The sequence below is a fragment of the Rattus norvegicus genome, chromosome 19 (genome assembly GCF_036323735.1).
Source record: "Rattus norvegicus strain BN/NHsdMcwi chromosome 19, GRCr8, whole genome shotgun sequence".
NCBI classification, from domain to species: Eukaryota; Metazoa; Chordata; class Mammalia; order Rodentia; family Muridae; genus Rattus; species Rattus norvegicus.
The window spans coordinates 70,855,309-70,879,974 of NC_086037.1; the positions used below are offsets into that span (position 1 = coordinate 70,855,309).

The window sequence follows — 24,666 nt, forward strand, 5'->3', positions numbered from 1 at the left end:
ATAAATGTTTTCCTATGTGCCTGTATATTTGTACCTGTGGAGGTCAGAGGTCAGTGTCAAGTGTTTTCATCAACCCTTTCCATGAACCTGAGTTATCCAAGCCAGCTGACCAGCAATCCCCAGGGACCCCACTGTTTGGGTCCCTGAGGTGCTTGCTACAACATTTGTGGGATTTTGTTGTTGTTGTTGTTGTTTTTTATGCGGGTCTTGAGGATCTGTCTGTCATTCTAGGTATCCAAGCACTTTACCACCAAACCGTTTTCCTGCTCCCATTCCCCCATTCAGGAGCCTTTAGAATGTCCATGATTCTTTACCCCATGTGCATATAATGACATAAATACACGTTCATGTGTGGGCTTGGTGATTTGAATGAAAATGGCCACCATGGGCTCATAGAGAGTGGTGCTATTAGGAGGTGTGGTCTTGTTGGATGAAGTGTGTCATTGGGGGGTTGAGCTTTGAGGTTTTAAATACTCAAGCTGGCCCAGTCTCTCTCTCTCTCTCTCTCTCTCTCTCTCTCTCTCTCTCTCTCTCTCTCTCCCTGCTGTCTGCCCTGCCAATCCTGATGTAGAACCCTTTGCTCCTTCTCCCGCACCATGTCTGCCTGTGTGCCACCATGTTCCCAAGTCATGACAATAATGGACTAAACCTTTAAAACTGTAAGCCAGACCCAGGTAAATATTTTCTTTTATGAGGATGGCTGTGGTCATGGTGTCTCCTCACAGCAATAAAAACTCTAAGACGATAGGTACGGTATATGACATGACATTGGGTAGGACAGGGTAATGCTGAGTCTTAACGCATGGGACAGTTATCGTTCCCTAGGAAGTGTCACAGTCAGGTTCCACACACCCCCCTCCGTGACTCTAAAAACACACAGCCAGCCGCACACGTCGGTGCAGAAATGTAGAACTCATAACACATCCCCATCCACCATCAATTCCTTGGTGCCCCAGGACACATTTCCCTTTCTGTCCTCCTGACCATGAAGTCCCTAGAGTTTGGGGTGGTGTTTAAGCTAAAATCCTGAGGCCGTGCTTTAAAGCCTTAGACCTTTCCTTTACCCTCAGACCCTTTTTGTTCCAGGTAGAGGTTGGGGTTGGGAGAGGTTTCAAGTTGCTTTGTAGAGTGAGGATTACTGTAATTTCAATAGTCCTGGTAGCAAATGGCTCAGCTGTCCGGCCAATGAGACAACGGAAGACAGGGTCTATCTGTGCCCTTGGTATTTATTTAATCAGGAGGAATGCCTGGGGGACAAAAATGGCTAGGATAGGGACTTGAGTGATCAAGTGTTGTTGCTCAGAAATCACACACACACACACACACACACACACACACACACACACACACACACACACACACACACACACACACACACACACACACACACACACACACACACACACACACACCTCAGGCCTGCTGACTGCACTGAGGAAGGGAAGAGGGAGCCAGGCAGCCTCCCGGTAGCCTGGCCAGGGTCTGGCGCCACCAAACCTGCACTTTCCGGTTTCGGAAGCCAGGTAGGGGGCGCGGGCAGCCAGCAGCTCCCGCCAAGTGGGTGAGAGCTCTCCGCCCGACCAACTCCCGCTACCTGAGCCGGCAACCACGTCACCGCCACATCATCTGGCCTCTTGTATTTGCACGGAACCAGGAAAGGGAGCGGCGGCGGGAGGCGCGGAGCGCGGGCGCCGGGAAGATGCTGCAGTCCCTGGCCGGCAGCTCGTGCGTGCGCCTGGTGGAGCGGCACCGCTCGGCCTGGTGCTTCGGCTTCCTGGTGCTGGGCTACCTGCTCTACCTGGTGTTCGGCGCCGTGGTCTTCTCGTCCGTGGAGCTGCCTTATGAGGACCTGCTGCGCCAGGAGCTGCGCAAGCTGAAGCGGCGCTTCCTGGAGGAGCACGAGTGCCTGTCGGAGCCCCAGCTGGAGCAGTTCCTGGGCCGCGTGCTGGAGGCCAGCAATTATGGAGTGTCGGTGCTCAGCAACGCCTCGGGGAATTGGAATTGGGACTTCACCTCGGCGCTCTTCTTCGCCAGCACGGTGCTCTCCACCACAGGTAGGGTCGCTGCTGCCACCTCACCCTGAACCCCGGCGTCCCCAGGCCTCCCCTGGGCGCATCCTGCGGTGGCTCGCAGTGGCGGCAGCCAGCGAGGTGACCTCGGAGCACGACGTGGGTGTTGCAGCTGTTACTCTTTGGGAGCGGTCTCTTAATACCCTGGACCTTGAGGCTGCAGGGGTCTCATTCCCTGCTCTGTACTTGTGAGGACCCTGAGCTGATGGGAGGATAGGTCCCCGACATTGTGTCCTGGCAACTAAGCAGCAAGGCCATGGGATGAGCAAGGCCAGGGGCCAGGAGAGTAAGGAGCGATCACCTCCTCCTGGCCCCATCCCAGAGACCCCAGTCTGAGGAACCTAGCAATGACCCTTGGATGGGTCACCTTCATGAGCGTGACTCCCTTCCCTACCGTAGACCTATTTCGGCTTCTTTGGATCGGTTTTGGGGACAGTGGTGACATCACTCTGCTCTCTGCAGGTGACCTCTAAGCAGACCGGCCTATGGGGGTTTCAGAGTAGGAGGAAGGGTGGGAGAAGGGAAGGGAGTTTCACTTGACCCGGGCCACATGGTGGGGCTTCCTGATTCAGCTGTCATTTCAACTTCAGGTGGGTTGAGTTCCTTTTCTACTTCGAGGCTCCACCGTCTGTCTGCAGGAGACTTAGAAATCCAGCCGAGCATACACGCCCCGGGGCACAGCAGTTAGCCTAGATGAAGACAGGCCAGGTTTTGTCTGTGCTAGCTAGCCATGCGTGCAGGCTATGGAGGACATGAATGGGTGCGTTGACAGCCAGAGGGACTCTCCAAGGGCTTCAGTACCGTCCCTTCTCCTTATGCATGCGATCCAATCTTTGAAACGGTCCCTTTTGGCAGGCACAAGGTCACACAGTGCCCAGGGACACTGTGGAATCTGGGCCTTGTGAGTTCCTGCCAGGAACAGTGTGTTATGCCCCTGCCCCACCTTTACAAGTGACTCAACGGGCACCTGGGTTACTCCAGGAGGCTCCTTCACCCTCCTCTCTGCCTCTTAGGCTGGCTCTTCACAACCTCCTTTGGGCTGTGGCCCGGTAAATTATTTTTACTAATTACCCAATAATGAGTAAACACACAGTCTCCAGCCAGATCAGGTAAATTTATTGCTCAGAAATCTGGGGGGCGGGGGTTGAGTTCCCGAACTTTTAATAAACCCAAGGAGAGTTCCAGGCTGTGTTGTGGTATTTTAAAACCGTGCTAAACGGATGCCGGAACAAGACAAACCTGTTGGCTCACTTTCCAAAGAAAGTCTCCTCCTCCCCCGCTGCCCACAGTCAACTTTAATTCAACATCACCCAGACCAGTCAGGTCTTTTTGGATTTTATTTGTACCAGAGTGTAAATCCTTCCTCCAGCACAGACACAACTATTTACAGAAAGTTCACAACCGGCTCACACATTGGCTGAGCAGTTTGAGAATGAAGACTGCCTTTGGGGTTGGGGGTGGGGGCTGGGAGACAGCAGGGGTAAGAAATGCATGCTTTTCCTAGGTGGCAGTGCCGAAGTTCTTGTGTAATCATGGTATCCTAGTTCAGATACTATTTCTTCTGGGAAATATTTGTCTGTTTAATGTGGGCCCTATAATTAGGAAGCGTTACAACTCCCGTAATATTCGGGGGTGGGGTGGGGGGATCCTATTGGTATTCGTATTGCATTGTCCTTCTGAAAAAGAAAGTCTGTGCTGTGGTGTTGGAACAAGGGTTCATTTAAGAAAAGAGAGCAGGGGACACTTAGGGATAGGCCAGACAAAGGAGGAGACTCTCAGTGTATGAAACCAGCTGATTAGTGAGACGGTGTTCTGAACAGAGTACCGACTGTGAGTCGGTTTTGAGCTGATGCCATCATGGGACACATTTGATAGCACCTATGGTTTCCAAAGTAGTTTTGGGGCAGAGACGCAGACAGTGCTAGGATTGAAGCTGGTGGGGTTTCATCGCTAAGAAACTGTTTTCTTCAAGAGAAGACCTCAGATGGCCCGCAGTCACCCCGCTCTCAGGCAGGTACCAGTCACGTGATTTTAACAGTAAACTCTTTCAGTAGGTGATTGTCAGCTAGTTTGGTCCTTCCCAGGCTTGTCTGGAACAGTAATGGCAGGTTTCACAAAGATACATTTCTGCTGGCCTCGGCACTGAGGCAGGTGGATTGGTATGCTTTTGAGGCTAGTGTGTGTTAGGTAGTAAGACCTGGTTTCCCAATCCCTACTAAACGCAAACCTTAGCAAACCCCATTAAGATGCCCCTGCTGGCTGCCATTGTTAGAGCATAGACTAGCAAGGGGTTGTTTTGTTTTGTTTCAGTGTTTGCTGACCCCCATACCCCCCCCCCCCCCCCCCCCCCCCCCCGGTTAGTACTTGGATAAGAGGACATCCTCCTGCTGTCCTTAGCAAACAGTTGAATCTGTTTTTATCTTCTTCGGTAGAGGAGACAAGATGGTTGCTTCTCCCACTGCGAGGTTCTTGGCTGAGGCACCAGACAAGGAGAGGCCTCTCCACTTATTTGCTGCTCCCAGAAGGGGCACAGAAGCCTCCTGCCCACTTTCTATGAGGGTCCCTCCGAGGAGGCCTATTCCTGGATAAGAGGGAAGAGAACAGAGTGACCACAGTCTTCCCACATCTGCCCTTCCTACAAATGTGAGACTTCAGGACAGCATCTCAAAATCTTGTGAGAACTGAGGAAAGCGTGCCCTGCGCCAGGCTTTTCTGAGGGAAGAGGGCACAGCACCCATGCAACTTTTATGCAAAGAGATCAGATTTGGGTTCTTGTTGGTATCATCAGTGACTGTGTAAAACTTTTAGCCATGTTATTCATTCTTAGCTCCCTCCCTTTCTCTCCCTCCCTCTCCTTCTTTCCCTCCCTCTCTCCTTCTTTTTCTCCCACTCTCCCTCCCTCTCCCTCCCTTCTCTCCTCCCTCCCCCCTCTCCACTTCACCACCTCCCTCTCTCTCCTCTCCCTTCCCTCCCTCCCTCCCTCCCTCTCTCCCTCTTTCCCTCCTACTGTCTCTCCCTGTCTCCCTCCCTCCCTTCTCCCCTCTCCTCCCTCCCCCTCCCTCCCTCTCTCTCCTTCCCTCCCTCTTTCCCTCCTACTCTCTCTTCCTGTCTCCCTCCATTCTCTCCCTCTCCCTCTCTCCCTCCCTCTCTCCCTCTCTCCCTCCCTTCCTCTCTCCCTTTCCCTCCTACTCTCTGTCCCTCTCCCTCTCTCCCTCCTTCCCTCCCTCCCCCTCCCCCTCCCTCCCTCCCCCTCTCTGTTTTGTCATTGGTGCTTTGCTTTGTTCACTGTTAGGTCCCACACTCCAGGCCTCACACTATAGTACTTGTAAGGAAAGCACTAATCACACCCCAAGACCGTTGGGATTTTTTGTTTGTTTGTTTGTTTATTTATTTGGTTGGTTGGTTGGTTGGTTTTAGATAGTATCTCACTAGGCTGCCCAGGCCTTTTCTGTGTCCCAGATGGTCATGCTTTGAACTCCAGATCAACTTGTCCCAACCTCTGGAGTAGCTGGGGTGGAAGACCTGGAGCCTCAGGCTAGGCTGCCGTTCATTCGTAGGAACAGTGTGAGCTATGGGCTGACTACAGGTTTGCTGTCTCCTCGCCTGCAGGCGTGGCCACAGCATGATAATGGGTGTCTTGTAACCGCACTATTAGGACTCAGACAGTGCATGAGCTGTCTCTACCTTTTGCTTCTTCTCAGTGTCTGAGTCACATGACAAAGTCTCTTCCGCCATCTTCAGATACATACCCTTTCTTGCTTTGAGACTCATCTAAAGCCAGGAAAACTAGGCACACACTTGTATTCCCTGCTCTCCCTGCTGTCCTAGAGAAGCTGAGGCAGAAGAATTGCTGAGAGTTCATAGCCAGCACCGGCTACAGAGTAGAACTCTGTCACACACACACACACACACACACACACACACACACACACTCTCTCTCTCTCTCTCACACATACTCAAACACACACTCACACACACACTCTCACACACACAAACATTCACACACACAAACACACACACTCACACACACACACATACACACTCACACACACTCACACACACATACACACACACACACTCTCACACACACACACACACACACACACACACACGTCAAGAGAAAAAAGTGTCCAAGAGAGAGTTGTTTGGGGGGGGTGTTTTTGACACCAGACTTTTGGGTTAGTTAGGGCAGCAACTACCGGATCACTAGTGGTTTTAAAAAATGGTATGGAAACAGGTATTAAGGGGGTGCTTCGTGGTTCTTTTAAGCCTGTTGTCTTTAAGGTGAATGTGACATTACTCTCAGCCAGGGTTTTCGAGATGTCTAGGCAGACAGGGAACATTAGCACCTGGTGTGCAGCTATACCCACAGCCTTTTGGGGCCTGAAGCACGGTCCCCATATTTTCAAACGGCTGGGAGAACAGCAAAAGTAGAATATTCTGAGCACAATACAGGTTGGCAACAATCCACTTTCCTGGTGCGTAAGAAGCCTACTGACCCCAGCCACACCTGCTATTTCTGCGTTCCTTATGGCTGCTCTCTGGAACAATTGAAAGGTTGTCGTGGAAACCACAGGGCTACACACCTGTTCTCTGTGTCTTTACAAAGCAAGTTTGTAATTCCTGTTAGGAATGTTCTGGAAAGAGCTCTGGGAGCTGCTGTGAGTGCCCTTGGCTTTTGCACCCTTGCCATAAGACAGCTGGAACGGTGACCCTCACAATTCTTGGGGCTGCTAAGCTGAATGTCACCTCTGAAATACTGATCCCTCACAAGCCTTCTGGGAAACCTATGGCTATAGGTGGCTGTCCCAAGTTACTCAGGCAACTCTGTGGCACATCCCCGTACTTTCCAATGGGTCACACTGGGATTATTTACCCAAAGTGAGCGCAGAGCATTGTGCGGCATGCTGATTACCTCAGCACTTCAGAAGCGGAGGGCTCCGAGGGCAGGGATAGCCTTGGCTACGTGGGATCCTGCCTCAAAAGAAACTAGACTGAATCAAAGCATTCTATCCAGAACAGGGATGAAAGCAAACAATCCACAAGAAAGTCTCCATTAGCCAGGGTGGAGGTGTAACCCTGGAGGCAGAGTGGAGGCTCCCGATTCTCTAAAGAACATGTCGGTCTTTCTCCTGTTAGATTTGTCTTACATTATGTGTCTGTATATGATTGTGTCTACGCATAATTATACACAGGAGGGCAGCTATTCTCAGAGGCCGGAAGAGGGGGTTCGAATCTCTGGAGCAAGAGCAGCAGGTGTAGTTGGCTGCCAGCCCTCTGCTAACACAGGAGCTGGGAACTGAACTTGGGTCCTCTGAGAGAACCGAACAGGTTCTTGTTGGCTTTTAAATCTCGGCCCGCATCCAGACAGAACACACCAAACCAACATGGTTCCACGTGGAAAGCTTTAATGAGAGACGAAGAGTTGCCTGCCGAGGGGATAAGAAAAGGAGGCCGGCCATGGGCACGTGGGGGAAGGGTGGAATGGCGAGAGAAGGCACAGGGACAAAGAAGGCAGGAGAAGAGGAAGAGCAAGAGAGAGCAAGAGGGAGAGGAGGGGGCAAGCGGCCCCCTTTATAGTCAGGCACAGCTGGCTGTTGCCAGGCAACCGTGGGGCGGAGCATACCTGGCAGTTGCCAGGTTAGCTGTAGGGGTGGAGCTTAGATAGAATGCCAACAGTTCATAACTCATCTCATCTCATGGGGTCATCTCTCCAGCCCTGGTCTTGGTTTTCGTCCATTGAGCTGTGTGGTTTGTGAGCCCACACAGGCTGAAGTGGGAAGGCACGAAAGCAGGCCAATACAGGAGACAGGCAGCGGAAAGACAGACAGACCACGACCTACAAAACTAAAGTGAAGTTCTAAAGACCGCGGGCTGCGGAGGGGGTCACTTCCTCACAGCACGGGGGGGGGGGGCAAGGATTGAAACCCACAGGCTGAGTCCTCTGCTTAGCTCACAGCCATAAGTGACCCAGCTGTGACTAGATGAGGAGTTCAATCTCTCTTACCCTCTGCCTGCTGAAGGCTGTTTACCGGCTTGACGGAGTCTCCCACAAGCTCCCAGGCTCCTATCCTAACCGGAAACCTGGAGGGAGCAGGGTCTGGGTTTAGAGATAGAACTGGAAAGATTGATAAGTGGAAAATGAGGACCCAGCTGGAAATCAGCCACCTGCCAGCCAGGGAGGCCTGAGAAGAAACTCGCTCCACAACACCTTGATGTTGGACTTCCGGCCTCTAGGGCTGGGAGGAAGTAGAAAGTAAATTTCTGTTTTAGAGCACCAGTCTGTGGTCTTGTGCAGAAATAGCCCTAGCAAAGAATCAGGGGTCTTCTGACTGGTTTGTGTTTGTTTAGTTTTTTTGTTTTGTTTTGTTGTTTTTGTCCTTTAGATAGAGTGTAAGGGGGAAGGTCAGACATAGGAGTGGAAGAAACAAAAGTTTCCAGGGTGTGGAACTCATACCTGTAGTCCTGGCACGGTGGAAGGGAAGCTGGGTGTCTCAGTCAAGGTTCCTATTCCTGCACAAACACCATGGCCAAGAAGCAAGCTGGGGAGGAACGGGTTTACTCCGCTTACACTTCCACATGGCTGTTCATCACCAAAGGAAGTCAGGACTGGAACTCAAGCAGGTCAGGAGGCAGGAGCTGAGGCAGAGGTTATGGAGGGATGTTACTTACTGGCTTGCGTCCCCTGGCTTGCTCAGCTTGCTCTCTTATAGAACCCAAGACCATCAGCCCAGGGATGGCACCACCCACAATGGGCTGGGTCCTCCCCCTTTGATCACTCATTGAGAAAATTCCTTACAGCTGGGTCTCATGGAGGCATTTCCTCAAGGGAGGCTCCTTTCTCTGTGATAACTCCAGCTTGTGTCAAGCTGACACAAAACCAGCCAGTACACAAAGTAAAGACAAAAATGTCTGAGTCTTTGCTCTTGTAAGCCTTATGCATGGCTCTCAAAGAGGACATCACTCCTGCTGAGCTAAATATAGATACAGATGCCCTTGAGCCAAAAACCACACTTCAGCATGCTCCTACTTAAGAACACTGTGTAGGGTGTGTGTGTGTGTGTGTGTGTGTGTGTGTGTGTGTGTGTGTGTGTGTGTGGTGGGGAGTTCTTGCTGTGCCACCCTAAGGGCCTGAATTCAATCCCCCAGCATTCAAATCAAAAGCTCACACAGTCCACTACAGCTCTTCAGGAGGCAGAGGCAGGGGGATCTCTGGTACTTGCTTATTTGTCAGTCCAGCCTCAGGTGCAGTAAGAGATCCTGTCTCTGGGGCGTCAGATGGAGACAGATAAAGAAGACATCTGACGTCCTCCTCTGGCTTCTGTGCCCACATGGGCATGCACTTGCATAAAGGTACACACACACACATACACACATACACACACACACACACACACACACACACACACACACACACACACACTGCATATAATAAACTCTATGAGAGCTTCTGGCCAGCATTGGTCAAAGATAGAGAACGAAGGCTTAGGTTTAAATGTATAAACCCATCCCATCTGTTCTACATGAATCTTCAGTCTCTCAGTATCTCAAAGGGTTCTTTTCTCCTTCGGCCCCAAACTTGCTGTTTCTGTACCTATTTATAGAACTTGGAACATACTGTTACAACCAAGCGGTGGCCGTGGATTTCAGGCAACTCCATCCTTGCTTTTAATAAGAAAACTTCGAGTTTTGTTAGGAATAGAATCTTCCCTTGTGCCATTAGCCCAGTGGGAACAGCAAGGCCCTCAGGACACTGTGGAACGGAGAGTATCTACAACATTGACTGGTGCTGGGGGGAGGTGCCTGTGGCCTGCAGGACACAATTGACATTATCCAGACTGAAGCAGGTAGAGTTACCCTCAGTCAGTTCTTTTGACCCATTCCTAGAAAACGTATTTCAAAAGGTGCCTCCCACCTTGAGTGGATCTTCAGGGACAGACCCACAGTTGACACTTTTGGCATGGCGATAGCAGCAATCTGCTGGGTTTTGTTCTCAAGTGGCATCCGTAAATGGCAGCTGCCTTGGCGGCTTTCCCCACCACTGTAATGGAATATCCAATAGAGGAAATTCAGTGCTGGAGGGCGCGGTCTTCAGGGAAGGTCTGATGGTGGAAGTGAGGCGGCTGGTCACACAGTGACGACTCGGAGGAGAGAGGTGGGTCCTGGTGTTGAGTTTTTTCACTGTTATACACTCCAGGACCCCAGCTCATGGGATGGTGCTACCTACATTTAGGGCAGATTTTTTTTTTCTTTTAACCTTAATTATTCTAATTTAACTCTGTCACAGGCATGCCCAGAGGTTCATAGTCTAGGGCATTTTAGATCCTGCCAAACTGACATTCAGGGTCAGTCATCACAACAATTGTAGTCAGACCCTTGTGGTGTTGAGTAGGGTCATTCAGACCCTAGCAGTACAGAATAGGGTCATTCAGACCCTTCTAGTGTGGAGTAAGCTCACCCAGACCCTTGTAGTAGAGAATAGGGTCACCAGACCCTTGTAGTAGAGAATAGGGTCACCCAGACCCTTGCAGTGTGGAGTAGGATCCAGGTAGTGAAACACTCGGTGTTTGAGTATTCTCCTCTCCTGAACCTCTCCTTCGTCCTGTGCTCAGCTAGGCTTTGGCCTTTCCTGTTCATTTTAGGGAGACTGTGTCCTTGCAGTTGGTGGCCACTTCGCCACTGGCCTGCTGCTAGGATGTGATGCTGACCCGAGGTCTATAAGAAGGTCAGAGGTGGGGAACTGGGCTCGCAAGTGTGTCTGCTCTTTTCCAGCTCTACCGTGCTTACACATTTTCGTTCTCGAAACGGCCGACTGCTGTGTTGACAAGGTCAGCGGGCTCCTGCTGGACACTGGCCATGCTCTGCAGGTTGCTCTGCGGTTTGCCTCTGCTGGGTCTCAGACAGTTTGTGATTCTGAGTTATCCGTTCTGCATGGGTTGGAAATTAGAAGCCTGCCCCCAAGAAGGCTGCCTCATGGTTAAATAGCGTCGGTAACATATCTGGAGTCACCTAGAGCACAAGTCTCGATTTGTGACTCAGTTTCCCCCATCTGGAGAGGCACGGTCCCCAAGGATATGTGAGTGAAGTGGTCAGAACCACGGGTGGCTAGCGGCCCTTAATGAATGGCAGCTAGAGTTGTTGTCATTAATCCGAAGGCTCATGACAGTCGTTTACAAGAACATGCGGTCTTGTTATTAACTTGTGACGTGCCTCTGATGGGGGACAGTCCATGATACCTTTGGCATTGTCCATAAAAGGGTTTCTATATTGGGTTAACAAATGGGGCTGACACCCCATTGGCTGGGACCCTAGACTGACCAAAAGGTAGAAGGTGAGTACCAGCCGCCATCTCTTTGCCTCCTGGAGATAGATACCCGGTGACCAACTGCCTCATTGTCCTCCCACTATGACGGACAGTACCCTCACGCTGAGCCCCGATAGACCGATAGACCTGTCTTTGGTGACTTTTGTCATCATAGCATTGAGGATTGTGACTGACACAGTTGGTTAGCTCAGAGGAGAGCTTGATCAACTCACAGTCAGCCTCCCAGACTTTTTCTGAAGGCGGCTAAGTTGGTGGAGTGCTTGCCTAGCATGCACAGTCCTTGGTCAATCCCCTGCACCACACAAACCTAGAGTGCTGGCATGGGCCTATAATCCCAGCACTCAGGAGGCAGGGGCAAGAGGGCTTTACTGAGTCTGAGGCTAGCTTAGGCTATGTAATAAGACAGCGCCTGAGGTAACAACCGTTCTGTGGAGACAAGGTTAGAGGCCCCGGTTGTGATGTGCCTTCTGTATCCACGCATTCATGGGCTCCACAGTTTCTTCTGGTTCTCTTGAAGTCTGTTGAAGTTTCTTCTGGCTCTGGTTATGTTTGTAGGAAAAGCTAAAAGAGGTTATAGGGGAGGTGGAAGAAACACCCACCTCCCCAGAAGACCCTACCCAAGAGTTTCTGAGCATGGGACCCTGGTCTCGGGTCCTCTTAGAAGGGAATTCACCTGAGGTTTTGCCCTTCTAACCTTATGTTGCTTCTTGCCCTTCCTCCCAGCTGTTTAGCTCGCCATCTGTAATTGGTGCACAGCCAAAAAGCCATTTTAGCCAGAGCTGAGTGAGGCTCCAGGACCAGGAGACGGACATGGTGGCACCGTCCTTGCTTGCAGTGGGGTGGGATGTCCTGGCAAATTTTGAGGGAACAGGTGACACGTTCCAGAAGGTTTCCTCTAGCAGGTCTGAAGGGGTGTGTGTGTGGGAGGGCCCAGGGTTGTATGACTGAGGGAGGGGAGGACACTGACTGTGATAAAGCCCCTCCATACAGATATTATATGATCAAGAGGGGGCTTGGCATGTGAGGTCTGGCATCCAGCCATAGCCATTGAACTTGGGGTCCTTGTAGGGTGGGTTACATCAGTTATACTCAGCTACGATGAGGGTACAGTAAAGGTCACTCCTGGAACTGTGGGAGACTTCGCCTGCCATGGTCCCCAGTTTCCCAAGGTGGCAGAATGCTTTTGAGAGATGGATTTGACACTCACCATTGAGGGGGGACAGACAACAAGAGGAGAGAGGGATTTTAGCTGAAGAGTCTGACTCTCTGGATAAGTTAATGCTGTGCTACAATGGTTTTAAATATTTTGACCTCTATGCTCATGAAGAGTATCTAGTGTTTGCTTCTGTTTCTAATTTGATATCGGAAAAAGCGATGCATAGGGGTTGAAAAAATTAGAGCTTTGTATTTTACAGGGCCCACAGAGGATGCTTTAAATATTTGATAGCTTGTATAAAACATGCGTCATAAAATGCCACACCCACACAGTAGACAGAATGCTAGCAAATAAATACGCCCAGCACAATTTTTACTGGATAACATGAAGGACACCATAGGGCAGACCTAGGCAGCTTGCTCTTAGGAGCCAAATAATGCAAACATGAAGTTTTTTTTTTTGTTTTGTTTGTTTGTTTTCAAGAAGGTCAAGCATTTTACATTGTCAAATAAACATGTGGTCACAGTCTTGGACAGGAAAACAGCACCAACTTTTAGAAAAAACACCTACAGTGTGTGTGTGTGTCACACACACACACACACACACACAAAGACTATCACTATGTAGCCCTGGCTGGCATAGAACTCAGAATGTAGACCAGGCTGGCCTTTACTCACAGAGGTCCACCTAAGAACTACATAGTGAGACTCTTTCTGGAGCATTTCCAATCTCGTGGTAAATGGAGGTTTCCACCACACAGCTATAGCGTTCAGGGCTGCTGTTCAGACTTTACTCAGTTACAATTCCTAGAAGACCCCTCCCCATGTTGGGCAGGCAGTGCTGGGTTGTACGAGCCAGGCCCTTAATTATTCGAAACAAGGGTCTGGTCATTAAGCTGCATGCTACCTTGATTTGGATCTGTTTCTAATGTGACATATTAGGACATTCTGCTGTGTAAGTGGACGTTAATCAGTAGCAGAGAAAATTAGAGGATTCACACAAATTATTCCTAAACTTTTGGAAATTTTGAAAAAAGATTTAATTATGAGTATCTGTGAGTGCCTGCAGATGCCGCTCCCTCTTCCTTCTTTCTGGCTGTCTCATCTTGGTGTCTCTGCTCCCTCTCTTGCCCCTTTACCTCCTCTCTTTTGTTTTTCTCCCTTTCTCCTCTTTCCTCTCCTCCCTCTCTCTTTTTCTTTCTCTTTCTCCCTTTCTCTCCCTCTGTTTCTGTCTCTCTGTCTCTCCTTGTCTCCGTCTCTGTCTCTGTCTCCGTCTCTCTCTCTCTCTGTCTCTCTCTCTGTCTCTCTCTCTCTCTGTTTCCCTCTCTTCCCCTCCATCCCCCTTCCTTTCCTTCTCCTCTTCTCCTCTTACAGTACTGGGGCCTGAATCCAGGACCTCACATCACATATTCCAGACAAGCACTCTACCACTGGGCCACATCCCACCCCCTCCAGATGCCTGGGCCACTTCACAGTTTAAAGGAATCTTTTCTCCTCAACCACTGCCTTCCATCTCTCAGGGCAGCTTCCTCCTGCCCCACCTACTATTCTGGGTGCAGCCTTGGTTTGGAATAGGAACGGGGTAGGGGGGGAAGTAAAGTGTCCTAAACCAAAATTAAAAGGTTCCAGCGTTCTTGTAACCAAAATTCTTCAAGTGCTTGAGTCCTGGTTACCAAGGTGCTCAATTATTTAAAGAACATGGTGAGGTGGATTAAGTTAATTAAAGACACAGGAGAAGCTGTTCCCAAGCTGCCTGCCTATGTGTCACTGCAGAGTGGCTCCTGGAGGCTGTGAGCTGAGGGAAGGGCCCCTCCACCCAGGCCACAGAGGCAGCCTGTGGCCTACACAGATGGGCCTCCTAGTGGGCATGGGATGGCAGGGTCCCCTGCAGAAGGGAAGGGCTTGCTGTGTGGACGAGCCATCTGTCAGCCACACTGTTCTAGCTCACCTCCTGCCGCGTTAGAGCAGTTGAAGCTTAGCAGTCAAAGACAGAGAGAGACTGAAAATGGAAAAACCAGAGAGAGAGGCCAGAAATCTTGTGATCTTGCCACATCATACGGAAGACAACGTGAGTCCACCTTCTTTCTTTTGGCAGCAGAGGGGAGTTGAGGGAAGATAGCCTTGGGCTGTCTCCTCTTGTCTCACTGTTTCCTGCGACTGTCTCCTGCCACACAAGGCTGTCAGCTGCTCTCCGTGATGCTTGGGTCTGTCCGCAGTCCCTTCTGAGTGTCACTGGCAAAGACCGTAGGAAGGACACGGTGAAGCGACATCGTCAAGAGTCAGTCTGGCCGACACTGATAGAAAGATCCGGTGCGATTTCACAAAGAGCAAGACTCATTTTAGTTAGCTAACACTAACTGCTAATATTAGTCATTGTTGTTAAGCATTTAGTTTAATGTAATCTTTTGAGACACGGATTTGAGACTAGGATGACCTCGATCTCACAGCCAAGAATGACTTATATTTCTGCTTCTGCCTGAGGGCGGGCCTCAGAGCTGTGAGCCACCACACCCAGGATATGCAGTGCTGGGGATGGAACCTAAGGATCCCTGCATGCCAGGCAAGCACTCTGCTGGGCTGAGCTACATCTCCAGCTTCATGGCTAATCTTAACGTAATGATGTATTCAGACATGATGAGGAAGTCTAGAGAGACCAAATGCAGGGACAGTAGGTATGAAGGCATCGTGAGGCGAGGGTAAGGGCTAGGCTCTCTTCAGGGTCATCTTCGACCTGGTTTCTCCATAGCTCACTGTTCCACTTGGGCCACAGGGGCCTATTTTCTGAGTCGGGTATTTCCTATTGAGTTCACAGTATAGAGACAATCATGTAGGCTCAGAGAGCCCCCAACGGCACTCTCTGCAGACGGGAAGAGAGCGAGGCCCCTGGCAACAGGGGTGGGACTCTACAAGACTTGACGCGGGGGGTTGGGGGGCAGCGACCTGAGCAGCTGTCTTGGGGCAGGAATGGTATTTGACTTACAGACACGGGAGGGCTTGGGCTGGTCATGCGGAAGGAAGGCTGTTCTGTCGCGACATCTGCGCAGTGCGCATGTCCAGAGGCAGGCATGAGGCTGTCCGTAGAGAGCGAAAGTGTAGTCTTCCCGAGTCCAGAGTCCAGAACTACCCACGCCAACGGCAACAGGAGCCAGCTGCAGTTAGGTACAGGTAAGTAAAGAAGGGCTGGGCCTTGACTCACGGGTCGTGGGAGTCGTTGTTATCTGATGCATGGCCTGGCTTGCACGCTATCGAGAACAGGGAAAGCGAAATCAAGCAAAACTGGCTTGTGCTGCACTAAACTGAGGGCCTTGCTCTGAGGAGACTGAAGAGACAGAAGAGACATTGCTCACAGGCCCTGCATGTGACAGGTCAGAAAGGTGGGATGGGGGAGCCAAACTGTGCATAGAGCTTCCCTAGAGTCCTGGTAAATGTAAAAAGAACATTACACTGTCATTGGATTTGTTAGGGTCACAGTCTTGGCCCTGGCAGCTCCCCAGTGAGCCAGGCTTGGCCACCTGACCTCAGCAGGCTGATGAAAAAGACCAGGAGTAGTGAAAAGCACACAAGAAAGGACATTTAGGACAAGTGAGCCCCCAAGTCCCTCTTCAGGGCCCTGACAGGAGGTTTAGACTTAAACAGAGGACAAGATGATACAGTGACGTACATCTGGTCCAGGTATTGTCTCACCCATCACTGACCATTGTTTTCTGACTCCAGTCTGTTCTTCTAGGTGTCTGACAGGTGGTCAGAACTGTGAGATCTCTCTTCTTGGGAGATAGACTCTCCATCTAGTGGGCCCATGCTGTAGCCTTTTCCTCTTAAGATTCCTGGGGTGACTCCAGTCTCTTGGGGGGTCTATTATTTCAATAGTCTGATAGGCAATGGGAGGGTGCAGTGTCTCTTTAGAATATCTCCATTCCTGACAGGATGGTTACAAAGTTGTTTTCTGTCCCTGTGAGTTCAAGACCAGCCTAGTTTCTATAGTGAGGTCCAGGCCAACCAGGGCTATGTAGAGAGACCATGTCTCACAAACCACACCCTGCAAAAGTTGTTCTCTGACCTCAACATACAGCATGAAATACAACATGCACACACACATTTACACATGCACATATGCATGCACACATGCATGTAGGGTCCAGGAAACCACAGGTATGGATGGGGCTTGCTCCTGGGCCACCCTTCTGAGGTCATTACTGATAGAACAAAGGACTGAATGCAGCCTCCCTGTTTGCCAATGGCAGGTGTACACCTCCTTTGAGACTATGCATGGTTTAGGGTTATAGAATAGAGTAGCACTTTGTTCTGAGTGTTTTCACATACGCGTGCGCACGTGCACGCTCACACACACACACATACAGAGAGAGAGAGAGAGAGAATAGAGTATTTGTTCTGAGTGCTTTCACACACACACATACAGAGAATAGAGTATTTGTTCTGAGTGCTTTCACACACACATACACACACACACACACAGAGAGAGAATAGAGTATTTGTTTTGAGTGCTTTCACACACACACACACACACACAGAATAGAGTATTTGTTCTGAGTGCTTACACACACACACAGAGAATAGAGTGTTCTGAGTGCTTTCACACACACACAGAGAGAGAGAGAGAGAATAGAGTATTTGTTCTGAGTGCTTACACACACAGAGAGAGAGAGAGAGAGAGAGAGAAAATAGAGTGTTCTGAGTGCTTTCACACACACACACACACACACACACACACACACACACACACACACACACATACCACCAAGGCTATTCAAGACTCAAACTGTGGGTGTTCTGTGCAGGTCTCGATGGGAAGTCGGACTCACAATCCCAGATTCTCATGGGTCCAGCTCTGGGGTGATGGGGACGCTCTCAAGGGTGTAAACTAGTGAATGCTCCAGGATGAGTCACGGATAGTATCTCCACACGGTTGGTGTGGGTCTAAGTGGGTGGTCATCTGATTGCTACGCTCGTAATTGTCCCAGTAAAACCATGACAGCACAGTGAGGCCACAACAAAAACCAGTGACATCTTAGCTGGGTCCTGATGTCCCCACCCCCTAAAGACATGGCATTCTGTGTGTGTCTGGGCTGTGTGTGTGTTTGTTCTTGTCAAGTGGGGAGTTTTATTATCAGGACACCCAGCATGTGTGTGTGTGTGTGTGTGTGTGTGTGTATGGGTGTATGTGTGTATGTGTGTGTGTGTGTCCTAGTGGAGGCCAGAGGTCAATGTTGGCTGTCTTCCACAACCACTCCACTCTATGTTTTTTGAGACAGGATCGCTCACTGACCTGGAGATCCACGTTTTATCTAAACACGCTTCAGGGGTCCCACTGCCTCTACCTCTCCTGTGCTGGGATTTGAGACCTATGTACCACTCCTGTTTGTTACTGTAGCTGTTTGTGGGTTCTGGGAATTGAACTCAGGTCCCCACTTTACCAACCACTGAGCCACCCTGAAACTGGGGATTCTAAATACAATTCTCTGTATTATGTAGCTGTTCAAGGTAATTTCCTAGTGTTCTAGACTCAGAGAGAGGGCGGTTGGCTTTTCTCTAACATCTGGTTAGTGTCACTGTTTCTCAGAACACAGGATGTCACAGGTTCAAGTCCTGCTCCAGTTCCATAGAAATGGCATGGAATCCATGCAATTCTCGTGCCACCATTCACCTTCATGTTAATGATCTGCCAGCATCTTCAAAAGATGCAATTTTTTAGTACCACACATGGGATCAAACCTACAAAGTCTCTTTTTCCTTCTTGCTACTTTCTTTAAAAGGTGTGAACTCGGGAACTGAGTATCATACTGATCCGACATGTATGACAGGCACATACTCCCACAGTTCAGGACCAAGCAGGTCCACAGAAGTGTTTGAAGTACAAAGTGAGATCCATCAAACTTGTTTGGGTTTTGGGGGTAGGGAGTCCCCGCCCTTTTGAGACAAGGTTTGGCCATGTATCCCAAGCTGACCTTGAACTGGTAATCATTCTTCTGCCTCAGCTTCCTAAATGCTAATATTACAAGTGTGAGCTGCCACCTGGCTAACACTTTTGACTCTCTAGAGGCCTGCCGTGTAACCTTCAAATATCCCTCTGTTAATGTCAAGGTCAGATATCCTGACCCCCAGCATGTGACACGGATGTGTTTGGCCAGTGACCTCTAAGCAGTTAGAGGACCATAGAGTCCTGATACTGAGCTCATGCTGTTAACCAGGGGTGAGTACTGGAATTGTCTGAACACTCTGATCAACCAGAGCCTACTGCACATTGCACCCCTAGTCTGCTATGATGTCATTCTTGCCTGCATTCCAACGCAGCATTCTTGAAGAGAAGATGGCCATGGGTTGCCTCTGTATTGCCCAAGGAACATCCTCAGGAGACCTCCAGGTCAGTGAAAGATCCTGTCTCAAAAAACATGGAGCGGAGTGATTGAGGAAGACAGTCAACATTGACCTCTGGCCTCTGCTAGCACGTGTAAACATATGTTCATGCACACACGCAACATCCATGCCTCTATCTTTAGCCCGTCTCTCTTATCCTGCGTCGTAAGTGTTAACTCCGATAGAGGCTGTGGCGAGCAGATGTCACAAGCAGGTCATCCTGAAAAGAGCAGGGTAGGACTCACAGGGGAGCTACTCACTGGGCGCCTCACATTTGCTTGGCTAATAGGGTGAGAACCAAGGTTCCAAGGGTCAGGGCTTGGCTGGGTCCCGGCCACGATGCTTCTTGAGTGACAGGTACCAAGGCCAATCAGCAGTCTGGCCACGATGCTTCTGGTGAGTGACAGGTAGGTACCAAGGCCAATCAGCAGTGAAGACTGAAAGGCAGAAAGAACTGATCACGGCCTGCGCTCTGCATCAAAGCAGTGATGCGGAAGGTGATCCCATCCATTGTCGGGCTAAGGTTCTCACAGAAGCACGACCGACCAGAGAGCTGTGGGCTCTGTGTCTGGCGCAGGAGAGCTGGGGGGCTCTAGAATCTGCTGAGCCCCTTCTCCTTTGCTGGCCTCAAAAGGTGGCTGGGAGAGATCGGTAGGGTGCTCCGTGCACAGAGCGCCTGCCGTGCAAGCATAAGGACACGCGTGTGGATCCCTAGCACCCACATAAAAGTTGGGCGTGGTGGCATGGCGTGTAATTCCAGATCCGGTGTGAAGGAGAGAGGGGGATCCTTGGAGCTTGCTGACAAGCCAGTTGAGTCAATCTGTGAGCTTCCATTTCAGTAAGAGACCCTGTCTCAAAACGTAAGGTGGAGGGGACTCACAAGCGCCAGGTAACCTGATTCTCTTTTCTCCACCTCCCCAAGCATCAGGCTGCCACAGGGTGGTGGCTATTGGACCCCAGTCCTCCGGAAAAGCAGCCAGTGTTCTTAACGGTGGAGTCATCTCATCAGTCCTATCTCTTCACCGCCATTTCACTAAAGATATTAGCCAGGAAAATGTCCCCACCCTTAAAAAGGCTTTGGAATCTGTCTTCCTTGGTCTCCGGTCTGCCTATAGCTCTCTATCTCCATTGCTCCCTGGCCTTTCCAGAGGCTCAGATAATCTTAAGTTCTCTGTGTTGTTGGCTTTATGTAGGGCAGTAGCCCTGAGTCCTGAAAAACTTGGGTTTGGGGAAGGTAGCTGTTGCTGTAAAATTATTAAAAATGCTGTCTTTTATCCTGCACTAGGTCTGGCACCATAGTGCTGCAAGATACGTGGTAGGTATCTTCATCTCAGTCGGCAAAGCGTCTCACCCGCTCTGCTCCATCCCATATCACACTGCCGATGGCTACTCTCTGAGCCTGGCAGCAATCTCTCTACCCATCTAGTTCCGAAGTCAGGCTGCCACCATGCCAGAAACACACGTCCCAATTCTGTGGCAGCCCAGTGTCTCCAGCCGCCACACTCTCTTAAACTTAAATCGCCACATGAAAGAACACACAACACAATGACCTCTGATCCAATTGATAAGATATAATTGCCCACCTAAACATACAAAGCCCTGTACAATCCATCCCTTAAAAATATTCATAACAACCTGTTAATGTGCAGAGAGGAGTCTTATCAGCCTCCATGTTCTCTCCTCTGCCGCTTCTCGCTCCAGTCTCCTACTCTCTCTAAAACTTTTCTCCCACTCCTTCCTTCTCGTCCAATGACAGGCCTCATTTTATCTTATACCTGCCTACATCTGCGTGATGACATCATCCTACAGGTAGCATTCAGGCCAATAGCAGTTCCTTCTGTAAACCTTAGAAACCTAGTCCTGGGTCAGCAAGATGGCTCATCTCGGGTAAAGACTCTAACTAGTCCTCCAAGCCTGACATGTGGGCTCTCCTCCTGGAACCCACATCAAGGCAGAAGAAGACAACTCACTCCACAGAGTTATTTTCTAGCCTCTCCTTGTGTACCTTGACATACATGCTCATTCACATACATCATGTGGGTGTACACACACACACTCACACACACACATTTTCAAAAAAAAAAAACCCTACTCCTATATTAAATAGTTTTAACGGGTGCCTCTTCAGACAAGAATCAAGGTTTTAGATGTCTATGTGTATATGTATATGATTGTCCTAGTCAGAGTTTCTATTCCTGCACAAACATCGTGACCAAGAAGCAAGTTGGGGAGGAAAGGGTTTATTCAGCTTACACTTCCACATGGCTGTTCATCACCAAAGGAAGTCAGGACTGGAACTCAAGCAGGTCAGGAAGCAGGAGCTGAGGCAGAGGCCATGGAGGGATGTTTCTTACTGGCTTGCTTCCTCTGGCTTGCTCAGCTTGCTCTCTTATAGAACCCAGGACCACCAGCCCAGGGATGGCCCCACCCACAATGGGCTGGGCCCTCCCCACTTGATCACTAGTTGAGAAAATGCCTTACAGCTGGGTCTCATGGGGGGCATTTCCTCAAGGGAGGCTCCTTTCTCTGTGATAGCTCCAGCTTGTGTCAAGTTGACACATAAAACCAGCCAGTACAGTGATGTATCTATAATATATGTATATGATGTGTGTGTAATATGTACTTTGTATTTATTTATGTGCATGCAGTGTATATGCACACCTGGGTGTGCAGGTACGCAGGCCTGAACTTGAGTGCAGAGACCGGGGAGGACATCCGCTTCCTCTTCTACCACTTTCCACATAGTCCCCAGAGGCAGATTCTCTTCCTGAACCTGCGGCTTGTGTCTGCACTAGAGCAAAAGCCAACAATCCCAAATAAGCCTTCTGTCTCCACCCCATTCAGAAATGGGGTTGCAGGCATTTGGGGACTGCCTGGCTTGTTATGTGGGTGTGGTGACCTGAATGCTGGTCCTCATGATTGCAGGGCTAATGGTCCTAAATACTGAGCTATTGTTCCAGCACCTCTGTGTACTTCACATGTATGTATATATACACGTGGCCACACATCCTTTCCCTTGAAGCCCACTATTTTCCCTAGAAATTACCTAACAGGACTGTGTGTGCATGTATCTCTGTCTCTCTATCTCTCTGTCTGTCTCTGTCTCTGTCTGTCTCTATCTCTTTTTCTGTCTCTGTCTCTGTCTCTCTGCCTCTCTGTCTCTCTGTCTCTATCTGTCTGTCTCTGTCTCTCTCTGCCTCTCTGTCACTGTCTCTGTCTGTTTCTGTCTCCTTTTCTGTCTCTGTCTCTGCCTCTCTGCCTGTCTTTCTGTCTCTCTCTGTCTCTGTCTCTCTGTCTTTGTCTTTCTCTCTGTGTGTGTGTGCATACATATCTCTCTATCTCTCTGTCTCTCTCTCTGTGTGTGTGCACATCTTTGTCTCTGTCTGTCTCTCTCACCCTCTGTGTGTGTGTGTAAATGCATCTCTTTCTGTCTCTCTCTCTCTTGTGTGTGTATTTTTAGAAGAACATTCTGTCAGAGTGTGTGTCATGGAGCTTGTCCTCAGGGTGTCTCCATGTAGGCCAGCCCATCTAAATAAACCAAACTAACGTTGTGTGTTTGAGAACTGTCGGCACCTCATACAAATGTCTGAGGGATTCAGGAAATCTCATTGAATCTAGGAATGCTGGGCGGCATTGCTGCCCGTAAGTGGCCAGTTTCCTAAGACGTGGTTTGTAGTCTTAGTGTCAAGGAAAATGTTCTCTGCTTTAAAAAAAAAAAAAATCAAATCATGATTCTAATGTGTCTAAAACCCCCACTCATCGCCTGCAAAATGTCACATTAATTCAGAGTTTAGAGATAGCCCTAGGAGGAGCCATTTTTAATCATTTCTAGTGTGGAACATTCTGTTTGTAAGCAGGTGATTTTCTTGTTGGGGTGGAGCAGATATTTTAAAAAGGGCTAGAAAAATCTGAGGGCTCAGGAAGGGAACTCTGTTCTTTGCCAGAGGAGAATGTTCCCTCCAGAGCAAGAAGAGGGGACAGCAGGTCACTGTTGTCCCTGCTGCTTTGGGCCTGTGCATCAAAGCATCTCTGGACAGAGCAGGCTGCTCACCCCATGGACTGGAAGAAGGGGCTTGCCCTCTGCTGCTCCCTTCCACCTGGGTTTGCATCTAGGATGTTCCTGCAGACCCTTATGTTGAAGGTTTGCTCAGTGGCCCACTTGTTCATTTATTAGTCGCTGGGGGTGAGAAGTTATAAATATAGGTGATTGGCAGAGCAGCCAAGATAAGAAGGGGATAGGAAGCAGAGTGCAGTATCTACCTTCCTGGGGCTGTGCCGTGACAGGTGGCTCTTGCTGCAGGACTTCCATGTTCTCTGGCATCGTGCAGACAGACAGATGGCCAGCCCTTTGTTATTTCAGTCTCTGATGGGAAAGCCGAAGCCACACCACACCAATGTCTCCTGTGAGACGTTAGAAGGTGGCGGGGACTCAAATGCACTTACTTCCAGTGGGCTGCGGGCTCTGAGTCTGCAAGGCTTGATGGGAGCTGTGCTTTGAATCAAGAACATTCTGAGGGCACAGACAAGCCTTGTTATCAATCAGGGTTAAAATGCATCTGTTTGGATTTGACAATTTTTTTTTTTGACAACCGTTCTTAAAACTTGCATTCGTTCGTTCATTCATTCATTCATTCATGGGGGGGTACATGTCAGAGCATGTATGTAGAGATCAAAAGACAGCATTTGGGGCTCAATTCTCTCCTTCCACGGTGTGGGCCCTGGGAATTGAACATCGGAAAACCCAACCAGTGACCCAGTGATCCAGTAACCCACTATCCTATTTTTTTTTTTTTTTTTTTGGTTCTTTTTTTCGGAGCTGGGGACCGAACCCAGGGCCTTGCGCTTCCTAGGTAAGCGCTCTACCACTGAGCTAAATCCCCAGCCCCCCCCCCCACTATCCTCTTTTAAGGGCACCTTTCCCCATGGTCTGAAAATGGCTTCCTAGACTCCACCTCTTCAGCACCCCACCACCTCCCCAAAGTGCCGCTCTAGAGAAACGAGTCTTCAACATGAGGGTCTGCAGGAACATTCTAGATACAAACTCTGAGATGGAAGGGTAGCAGCAGAGAGGGCAAACCCCCTTTCTTCCTGTGCGTGGGGTGAGCAGCCCCCTCGGCCTGGGGATGCTGCTGTGATGCACAGGCCCAAAGCAGCAGGGACAACCGGCCATTGGATCCCGCCTTCCCACGCTGTAACCCGAGGGAACCTCTCCGCCTTCTAAGCTGCTCCTGTCAGGGTTTGCTGCAGCTGCAGGTGATCACCAGGATGGTAGTTCGAAGTAGAACCCGGGCTCTTAGGGTCGCTGCGCCCAGGACGTGTGGCACAGCAAAACCTCCGGCCTCAGAGGTGCCCTCCAGGGAGCCATCGGCCATGTTCTATGAGTCCTCTGGACAAGGCTTGTTTGTGCCCTTGAGCCCAGCTCAGAAAGACCAAAGAGTGTTCAAATACCTGCAGTTCTCTGGTGCTGTCTGTCATTGTTCCACCCAGCCTTAAACATGAGATTCTCATGGTAGCTAAGGTCAGCAAGAACCTACATTGTGTTTCTTTTCCAGGAGCTGCTTCAGTATCTGTGATCCTAGATCCTGCCAAGTTGACAACCAATATGAAGCAGGGCATCTGGGTATTGGGATGCACTCTAAAACAAGCGGGCAGACATCCTGGCATGTATTTTAAAAAAGAATGACGATCAACATAAACAAGCGAAATTTTTTTTTCACATAAAATAAGCGTTTGAAGAAAGGAGGA

The 24,666-nt window shown here is 49.8% G+C and overlaps 1 protein-coding gene across 4 annotated transcripts in view; it reads left to right on the top strand.

Annotated features, from left to right (window-relative positions):
* The first annotated feature begins 1,676 nt into the window (after positions 1-1,676).
* The window catches only part of Kcnk1 (potassium two pore domain channel subfamily K member 1), a 38,069-nt gene continuing 15,079 nt past the window's right edge, over positions 1,677-24,666 (top strand). Inside the window, exon 1 of one of the 4 annotated variants that reach the window (NM_021688.3) lies at positions 1,677-2,054. In NM_021688.3, the coding sequence (NP_067720.1) occupies positions 1,700-2,054 (355 nt within the window). In that variant the 5' untranslated portion in view covers positions 1,677-1,699. Of the gene's footprint in view, positions 2,055-2,604; positions 2,660-7,985; positions 14,618-14,661; positions 15,715-24,666 lie in introns of those variants that run through there. The other 3 variants (XM_063278268.1, XM_039097960.2, XM_006255820.5) reach the window with 3 other exon arrangements.